This window comes from Haliotis cracherodii, unplaced genomic scaffold (genome assembly GCF_022045235.1).
Source record: "Haliotis cracherodii isolate W230 unplaced genomic scaffold, xgHalCrac1.p SCAF_1, whole genome shotgun sequence".
NCBI lineage: Eukaryota > Metazoa > Mollusca > Gastropoda > Lepetellida > Haliotidae > Haliotis > Haliotis cracherodii.
Window position 1 is genome coordinate 67,752,767 of NW_027266264.1, and position 10,865 is coordinate 67,763,631.

At 42.5% G+C, this 10,865-nt stretch overlaps 1 protein-coding gene across 1 annotated transcript; it reads left to right on the forward strand.

Annotated features, from left to right (window-relative positions):
• The first annotated feature begins 7,460 nt into the window (after positions 1-7,460).
• Positions 7,461-8,691, forward strand: LOC139457120 (uncharacterized protein PF3D7_1120000-like). Its single transcript, XM_071238554.1, has 2 exons — positions 7,461-7,469; positions 8,122-8,691. The coding sequence occupies exons 1-2, from the start codon at positions 7,461-7,463 to the stop codon at positions 8,689-8,691; spliced, it is 579 nt and encodes a 192-aa protein (XP_071094655.1).
• The last annotated feature ends 2,174 nt before the right edge of the window (positions 8,692-10,865 follow it).

The window sequence follows — 10,865 nt, forward strand, 5'->3', positions numbered from 1 at the left end:
CATATTCTTGTTTGTTGTATTTAATTACATATATATGATGATGCTTCAATGAACAATTGTAACAACTGTCGTTTTTGTCTGAAAGAAACACGATGTCAAAATTAGATTAAAACTGCTCGTATGTATCAACACATTAAGACATCAACAATTACGGGATTTCTTAAGCCCGGCTTGGACTACGCCATGGAGAACTTTACCCTGAACAGTTCATGGTGACAGGACGTACACTGAACAAGTGGGGTGTATCATGGTGACAGGACCTACACTGAACAGTTAGAGAGTATCATGGTGACAGGACCTACACTGAACAGTTGGAGTGTATCATGGTGATAGGACCTACACTGAACAGTTGGAGAGTATCATGGTGACAGGACGTACACTGAACAAGTGGGGTGTATCATGGTGACAGGACCTACACTGAACAAGTGGGGTGTATCATGGTGACAGGACCTACACTGAACAGTTGGAGAGTATCATGGTAACAGGACCTACACTGAACAGTTGGAGAGTATCATGGTAACAGGACCTACACTGAACAGTTGGAGAGTATCATGGTAACAGGACCTACACTGAACAAGTGGGGTGTATCATGGTGACAGGATGTACACTGAACAAGTGGGGTGTATCATGGTGACAGCACCTTAACCTGAACAGTTGGAGTGTGTCATGGTGACAGCACCTTAACCTGAGCAGTTCGAGTTTATCATGGTGACAGGGCCTACACTGAACAGTTGGAGAGTATCATGGTGACAGGGCCTTCACTGAACAGTTGGAGTGTATCATGGTGACAGGACCTACACTGAACAGTTGGAGAGTATCATGGTGACAGGGCCTACCCTGAACAGTTGGAGTGTATCATTGTGACAGTAACCTACACTGAACAGTCGGAGTGTATCATGGTGACAGGACCTACCCTGAACAGTTGGAGTGTATCACGGTGACAGGACCTACACTGAACAGTCGGAGTGTATCATGGTGACAGGACCTACACTGAACAGTTGGAGTGTATCATGGTGACAGGACCTACACTGAACAGTTGGAGTGTATCATGGTGACAGGACCTACACTGAACAGTTGGAGAGTATCATGGTGACAGGACCTACACTGAACAGGTGGAGTGTATCATGGTGACAGCACCTTAACCTGAACAGTTGGAGTGTGTCATGGTGACAGCACCTTAACCTGAGCAGTTCGAGTTTATCATGGTGACAGGGCCTACACTGAACAGTTGGAGAGTATCATGGTGACAGGGCCTACACTGAACAGTTGGAGTGTATCATTGTGACAGTAACCTACACTGAACAGTCGGAGTGTATCATGGTGACAGGACCTACACTGAACAGTTGGAGAGTATCATGGTGACAGGGCCTACACTGAACAGTTGGAGAGTATCATGGTGACAGGGCCTACACTGAACAGTTGGAGAGTATCATGGTGACAGGGCCTACACTGAACAGTTGGAGTGTATCATGGTGACAGGGCCTACACTGAACAGTTGGAGTGTATCATGGTGACAGGGCCTACACTGAACAGTTGGAGTGTATCATTGTGACAGTAATCTACACTGAACAGTCGGAGTGTATCATGGTGACAGGACCTACACTGAACAGTTGGAGTGTATCATTGTGACAGTAATCTACACTGAACAGTCGGAGTGTATCATGGTGACAGGACCTACACTGAACAGTCGGAGTGTATCATGGTGACAGGACCTACACTGAACAGTTGGAGTGTATCATGGTGAACAGGTGGAGTGTATCATGGTGACAGGGCCTACACTGAACAGTTGGAGTGTATCATGGTGACAGCACCTTAATCTGAACAGTGGAGTGTATCATGGTGACAGGACCTACACTGAACAGTTGGAGTGTATCATGGTGACAGGACCTACACTGAATAGTTGGAGTGTATCATAGCACCAGTTTCACTTTGAACGTATGACCCACAGACTATTTGAAATGTAAATGTTAAACAAATACATGTCACTGCGTTACTAGGCAACCCAATCATAAATATGTGCTCTGTTTTGTGTGGAATTTATAATTACTGAAACTCGTTCAACACTTAATTAGGTGCACATGTTGCACGAAGTGCTTACTGACACTTGCTGAATTATAAACCCGTACCATAAACCAAAATTATATGTAGTTGGAAGGGCGACCCCGTATTTCTACCAGAAGCATATGTAGCGGGATGGGCGACCCCGTATTTCTACCAGAAGCATATGTAGCGGGATGGGCGACCCCGTATTTCTACCAGAAGCATATGTAGCGGGATGGGCGACCCCGTATTTCTACCAGAAGCATATGTAGTGCGAAGGGCGACCCCGTATTTCTACCAGAAGCATATGTAGTGGGATGGGCGACCCGTATTTCTACCAGAAGCATATGTAGTGGGAAGGGCGAACCCGTATTTCTACCAGAAGCATATGTAGTGGGACGGGCGATCCCGTATTTCTACCAGAAGCATGTGTAGTGGGAAGGGCGGACCCGTATTTCTACCAGAAGCATATGTAGTGGGATGGGCGACCCCGTATTTCTACCAGAAGCATATGTAGTGGGAAAGGCGACCCCGTATTTCTACCAGAAGCATGTGTAGTGCGAAGGGCGAACCCGTATTTCTACCAGAAGCATATGTAGTGGGATGGGTGACCCCGTATTTCTACCAGAAGCATATGTAGTTGGAAGGGCGACCCGTATTTCTACCAGAAGGATATGTAGTGGGAAGGGCGAACCCGTATTTCTACCAGAAGCATATGTAGTGGAACGGGCGACCCCGTATTTCTACCAGAAGCATATGTAGTTGGAAGGGCGATCCCGTATTTCTACCAGAAGGATATGTAGTGGGAAGGGCGAACCCGTATTTCTACCAGAAGCATATGTAGTGGGACGGGCGATCCCGTATTTCTACCAGAAGCATGTGTAGTGGGAAGGGCGACCCCGTATTTCTACCAGAAGCATATGTAGTGGGATGGGCGACCCCGTATTTCTACCAGAAGCATATGTAGTGGGAAAGGCGACCCCGTATTTCTACCAGAAGCATGTGTAGTGGTAAGGGCGACCCCGTATTTCTACCAGAAGCATATGTAGTGGGAAGGGCGACCCCGTATTTCTACCAGAAGCATGTGCAGTGAGAAAGGCCATTCTGAGTTTCTACCAGAAGTACTGGCATGTGTAGCGAGAAAGAACAATCTGAGTTTCTACCAGAAGTACCGGCATATGGTGTGAGAAGGGCGATCCTCTGTTTCTACCAGAAGTATATGGAGTGAGAAGAGCGATCCTAAACTACAGTTAAGGATAGTGACAAATGGCCTTCCGAAACCTGAAAGTAATAGGCACTGCTGACCAAATTGAACCTTGCTTGCCTTTCGCCAAGGCACCCTTTCCAACCCGTGTTCAGCTTAACCGCGGTGACATTCGGAAAGGCCCTGGTTGTACAAGCATAGTGCAATGTTTATTTCTGGTTAATGTCGCTCTCAGCAATATACGGATCGTCAATGCAAGAGAATAACCAGGCTTGATCATCCGCCGTAACAGATTAAATTTGACGTAAAGGGCAAAATAGATGTGACAAGTATATGAATGCACCAATGAAAATCAGTAATGACACCAGGTGTTCCCGAAAAGCTTATGTTATGAACAATGAAACCACGGCTGACCACGGGTCCGTGTGGTTGCCTCTAAGATCAGCATAGGTTTGTGGAGGCATGTTCTTTATGTAATATCGGAATAACCACAGGGAGAGGACAGAGTAAGAATAAACTATGTCCTTGTTTAAAGCCATGTTCATTTCGGAGGAGAATTCACCATATGCGTATACGGGAAGGGCGTGGTTGGTCTGGATCTTGAAGTGGACTGATTTATATAATGAGTGTATGATAGGAAAATATATAGCCGGATATTCTCTCTGATGACAGATATTACGGACACCTGATGTACATTAATACATGACGAAATATCTGCATAGGCGTGCGCCACGCCTACTTGTAGAACAGTCGCGACTGTTCAACATAGAAAACCACATACAACCATGTTCCGCATACCGTCCAGCATTAAGCAACGGCGACTATGAAATTTTGTGACACTGTATCTGATCCTAACAGTCATGGGCAATAACTGTCAATGAATCAATGTAAAAAATAACGCTAAAAAGTGAGTGAATGTGTGAACGACGAAGTTGACGACAATCTCAAAGAGTAAAGTTTTGTAGATTATATGCTTTTGCTGTAGGGCACAAAATAGAATTACCATGAACTCTTGTGGTATGTATTCGTTCACATTTAAGTGTGTTTGTTTTATTGTAATATAAATATGCACTTAGCTGCTTCTCAGCTATATGAAAACACCCTTTAAATATTCCGGACCAGACAATACTGTGATATTATTAGCAACAATCCGCGCCGTCGTGTTACGCGGACACAGACAGCGAACCGGTGACCACTCCATCCATCTGGTACCTTTTTACGACCAGCAAAGTTGTTGGTCACCTATTCTGACCTGGCATCTCCACGGGGCTATCACATACGCGAAATTCACAATCCTTTTATATTTTGTATAATTCTACAAATAGCTAGGGATACTACTTACATATATATTAATGTTAACTAAACTTATTTTAAAATGTCTCAAAAGTGGGTTAACGGGTAGTTCTCCAAGGTTTCCAAAGTGGAAGTAACACCCTAATGTTGTATTTAAGTCATATTTACTCGATTCATGAGTCGTGTTTCTCATCATTTGTTACTACCATTTTAGTTTCGCTCCCCTAGGTCACTGAAACAGAGTATAAGTACTTGTAAAACATTGGAGTTTCATAATCTTAAGTCATATGAAAGCATAAAGAAGTAATTGTGGAGTGAAAATCAATTTATCTCGCATATGTCAAGGACTTGGTATGTCCTAAAACGTGTCTGTGCACGTACATTGTTTTATACGTGTCTTGTATCTATCTTCATGTCTTGACTGAATCTTGTTGTGATTATATAGAAATGGTTGTGATTATACAGAAATGTTTGTATGAGCTAAACTTGGTTGTGATTATATAGAAACGGTTGTGATTATATAGAACTGGTTGTGATTATATAGAACTGGTTGTGATTATATAGAAATGGTTGTGATTATACAGAAATGTTTGTATGAGCTAAACTTAGTTGTGATTATATAGAAACGGTTGTGATTATATAGAACTGGTTGTGATCATATAGAACTGGTTGTGGTTATACAGAAATTGTTATGATTAAATGGAAATGGTTGTGATTATATAGAAACTGTTGTGATTATATAGAACATGTTGTGATCATATAGAACTGGTTGTGATTAAATAGACATGTTTGTGCTAATATAGAACTGGTTGTGATTATATAGAAATGGTTGTGATTATATAGAACTGGTTGTGATTATAGAGAAATGGTTGTGATTATACAGAAATGTTTGTATGAGCTAAACTTGGTTGTGATTATATAGAAACGGTTGTGATTATATAGAACTGGTTGTGATCATATAGAACTGGTTGTGGTTATACAGAAATTGTTATGATTAAATGGAAATGGTTGTGATTATATAGAATCGGTTGTGATTATATAGAACATGTTGTGATCATATAGAACTGGTTGGGATTATATAGAAATGGTTGTGATTATACAGAAATGTTTGTATGAGCTAAAATTGGTTGTGATTATATAGAAACGGTTGTGATTATATTGAACTGGTTGTAGTTAAATAGACATGTTTGTGATATTATAGAAATGGTTGTGGTTATATAGAAATATTTGTTATTTTACAGAGATGGTTTGTATGATATAGAATCGGTTGTGATTATATAGAAAACCTGTGATCATATAGAAATAGTTAACATTTTCCCCTCTCCTATGTAGGAACACCGTGGCGATTACCGTGCCGATCACGTATCCACAATACATGCATATGAATACAAATTGGTAGTTTGGCTGACTCAGTATATAAAATAAAGTTGAAACTGTGTTGTAGTGTCGGTGTATATTATCGGTATTTAATGTTACTACGAGATTATTCTGTTTGAGGTTTTTTCGTTGGGCAATTCGCTGTGCAGAGGTTCGTCAATAAACGATACCAGGATCCGCTGATCGTGGGGTCGCGTCCAATTTCGCTCTGTGGATTATCATCCCCAGTTTATCAGCACCACACCAGTGGACACTGGTTGCATAAAAAATGTGCTTTCTTCACATTAAAATTGGTGCGTCGTGATGTGACTGAAATATTATTAAATGAATAATATTTTATACCTAATTATTAGAGTAAGTGAGTCAGATTTAACGGCCCTTTTAACAGTATCCCAGTTATATCACGGGTGTCAGCTTAATGTGGGAGGAAATCACGAAGTGATGCAGGTCTCAGACGATTACCAATTTGGTGAATCCCACGATCACGGGTATGGTGCTGACAAACCTAGAAACATAATCTGGGCGAGCCGAACCCACAATCAGAGGTTTCTGCCGCGCCCAAGGGACGCAACTCTATTTGCGGCGCATCAGGCGACTGGGCCATGCGCGAATGCGAAAAATAACATCGGTCCAAAATGTCGCGTTCTGGAATGCTCGGGTTATAATACATTAAAATAGAAAATCTATTTACAGAAAGGACGTTTTGTTTTGTTTTTCAAATTACCAGAACGCAAGACCATGGTACAGCAAAACGTCGTTTATCAGGACAGCAGATTACCACATTTCAAGAGAACCGAGCCATTGTCTTTAGGGGATGTAGCTTTGCATATTTATATAGACATCTGCTGGATCTTCGGCCTTCGTGACAAACCCAATTTAGGTTCATATTTGAATTACTTCAGTGGTCCGATTTTCGCCGACAGTCATACAGATAGAAGGATCATATTAGTTGAATTTTAAAGTGTACTAACTAGCCTACGTTTACGGGATTTACCTGACACTAATAGCTTTTAAGTGTTATTCTGATATGACTACAGAACTTGTATTCCAGACACACGATCAATCATAAACTATACCTAGTATCTACAACATGAGGATGTCTCTTTGCAGAGGGAATTAACACACACAAAATCAACACTACTCATTTGAAAAAGCTTACTCGTCCATTTTCACCAAACTCATTGTTAACCATAAATTGTATTCAGCATCACTGAACGTGATAAGAATAGTGTCCTTGTCACTATGGTGACCAGCTGGATGGGTGTGTCAGTCACGACGGCATATAAGGACATACATCCACTGACTGCAACCACTTCACACAGCTGTTGGGAGACTTGGAATCACACAGTACTGGCACCATGTTTTCACTGCCGACGGTATGTACCTTTCTTCATATTACGTTAGGTATGTTCTTATTCTTCTCATCTATATGTGGTGTGACTGCCGCAAATGACATTGATAAGGGAGCAGACGGGTCTGGATGTTGTGTGGGACTAGCTGTGATTTGTTTGTTGTTTAACGCCGCACTCAGTAATATTCCGGCTACATGACGTCGGTATGTAAATAATTGAGTCTAAACCAGACAATCCGGAAGAGGATCTAGAGGTTGTGTGGGACTATCTAGAGTGGAAGAAAAGGGTAAGCGGATGAGGAGGTTGCGTGGAGGAATGGGTAAGCAGATCCTGAAGTTATGAAGGACTATGTAGGGTGGAAAAGAAGGGAAGAAGGTTGTACAGGACTATTATTTAGGATAAAGTTTAATAGGACTTTGTGGATTTTGAGGTTAATGTTGTACAGCATGGACTCTGTTGATCAATAGATATTATCAAGATTACAGTAATTATCAAGTTCCTGATATCATCACTATTTGATAGTGATTGATATACAAATGCTCATGAATCGTACAAACGACTTTGCAACCATCGAGATTTACTATGAATTGTGAAAAGGGTTTTGGCGCTTTCATTTCAATCCCATCTTATGTGTAACAATCAACACTAACATGCTGTTGGTTCTCTCGAACTAAATACTTTTGCAGGCAGGATCGGATTTCCTTTTCTGTGAAATGCTTCAAAAATATCATTTGTCCTCAGGTTTTAGCCAAAATAATCTTACATTTAATATGAAAAATAAAGTGCCGTGGGTCACCAAAGCACTGTTTGTCTCCTGTTGTGGAATTCGTACAAAATATGTCCCTTGTGTTCCAGGTCTCTAGTGTAGGGGAGGTTGTGAAAAATGAAGTAGAAAAGGGCGTTGAAACATTGAAAGAAGAAAAGGATATACTTTTGGCAGGAGAGAAAGAGTTAGAAAAGAAGGTGGGGGAAGAAATAGAGGAGGTAAAGGAGGAAGCAAGCGAGTTAACGGAAGAAGTTAAGAAAGAAGTGGAAGAAGCGACGGAAGAGGTAAAAGAAGCGGGAAGAGAAATCAAAATAGAGGAGGCGGTAGAAGAGAAGGGAGCAGAAGAAATCAAAGAAGAGGAGGCGGTAGAAGAGAAGGGAGCAGAAGAAATCAAAGAAGGGGAGGCGGTAGGAGAGAAAGTAGCAGAAGAAATCAAGAAAGAGGAGGCGGTAGAAGAGAAGATAGCAGAGGAAATCAAAGAAGGGGAGGCGGTAGAGGAGAAGATAGCAGAGGAAATCAAGAAAGAGGAGGCGATAGAGGAGAAGATAGCTGAGGAAATCAAAGAAGAGGAGGCGGTAGAGGAGAAGATAGCAGAAGAAATCAAAGAAGAGGCGGCGGTAGAAGAGAAGGTAGCAGAAGAAATCAGAAAAGAAGAGTAAGAACAACAGAGATCGGCAAAGTGAGTATTTCGTGGTAGCAATGAATCCAGGAGAGTGTTTTAGGAATCTATGTATTGGTGCACGTGGTTGTCCCAAAACCCGAAAGAAGCGATTCAGAATGTGGGTCTTGTTATGTGTATCAACATTCACTGTACTCATTGTGTCAGTTCCTCTATCAATATCTCAAAAAATAAGTTAAATGTAAGGCTTGGAAGTTTCCTTATCAATGAGCAAGTTTTAAGCATTAAATAACATTGATTACAGTGTACTAATCCAGTTGCTGAAGGCATGAATAGGCAGCAGTTTAAAATATGTCTAGATATGACAAAGCTATTTATTGATATGTCAACCAGTGTGTTGCTGGTAAGACTCGAAGCATGTACTGGTAACCTCTTGTTGCGGTTGTATAATGTAACCAGGCCGAGTAAAATTCTACTGACAATTATTTGAATTAACTTAATACGTTTCTTATCCATGTAAAGTTTGAGTAAAATTACTAATCGTTAACAAAAGTCAGTACTCTGATTTAACAAATATGAGGAAGTAGAAAATATGTATTCATTGTTACGACAAGAAAATCCTGTACAGTGGTGATAGTTTTATCCTGCTTTTCAGCAAGGGATGCTACCACCCAGAAGTAGCCAGCCGCAACTGTGTGTAACAGCCGCCATGCATGTCTCGATGCATGTACGTAATGAGTATACCTGAACTGATGTGCCTTTGACAGCGGAAATGGTCATATGAAAAATAAAGTGCATAAATAGATTTGACGTCTTGATTTTGACTTGCCACCAGTATCTTATACTGGTTCACATCACATAAAAGGACTCAACACCAGATATGTTCTCGTAATACCATGCCCAGTCACGTTATAACACGCTAATAACAGAGTGAAACTCAATGAAAGTAACTGCCCTTTCCAAACCACGTCCCCTTTACTTGGGCTAACCATATAAGGAGAATGGTCCTTGGGTTAACGGTATCAGGAGACTGGTCCTGGGGCTAACAGTATGAGGAGACCGGTCCTTGGGTTAACGGTATGAGGAGACTGGTCCTGGGGCTAACAGTATGGGGAGACTGGTCCTTGGGTTAACGGTATGAGGAGACTGGTCCTGGGGCTAACAGTATGAGGAGACCGGACCTTGGGTTAACGGTATGAGGAGACTGGTCCTGGGGCTAACAGTATGAGGAGACCGGTCCTTGGGTTAACGGTATGAGGAGACTGGTCCTGGGGCTAACAGTATGGGGAGACTGGTCCTAGGGATAACGGTATGAGGAGATTGGTCCTTGAGATAAAGGTATGAGAAGACTGGTCCTTGGGATAACGGTATGAGGAGATTGGTCCTTGGGATAACGGTATGAGGAGATTGGTCCTTGGGCTAATGGTATGAGTGAGTGAGTGAGGTTTTACGCCGCTTTTAGCAATATACCAGCAATATCACGGCGGGGGACACCAGAAATGGGCTTCACACATTGTACCCATGTCGGGAATCGAACCCGGGTCTTCGGCGTGACGAGCTAACGCTTTAACCACTAGGCTACCCGACCGCCCCCACTTACGGTATGAGGAGATTGGTCCTTTGGCTAACGGTGTGAGGAGATTGGTCCTTAGGCTAACGGTATGAATAGATTAGTCCTTGGGCTAACGGTGTGAGGAGATTGGTCCTTGGGCTGACGGTATAAGGAGACTGTCCTGGGGCTAACAGTATGAGGAGATTGGTTCATGGGCTAACGGAATGAGGAGACTGGTTCTTGGGCTAACAGTATGAGGAGACTGGTCCTTGGGCTAATGGTATGAGGAGACTGGTCTCGGTGCTAACGGTATGAGGAGATTGGTCCTTGGGCTAACGGAATGAGGAGATTGGTTCTTGGGCTAACGGTATGAGGAGACTGGTCCTTGGGCTAACAGTATGAGGAGACTGGTCCTTGGGCTAACAGTATGAGGAGACTGGTCCTTGGGATATTGGTATGAGGAGATTGGTCCTTGGGATATTGGTATGAGGAGATTGGTCCTTGGGCTAACGGTGTGAGGAGATTGGTCCTTGAGCTAACAGTATGCGGAGATTGGTCCTTGGGCTAACGGTATGAGATTGGTCCTTGGGCTATCGGTATAAGGAGACTGGTCTTGGGGCTAACAATATGAGGAGATTGGTCCTTGGGCTAACGGTATGAGA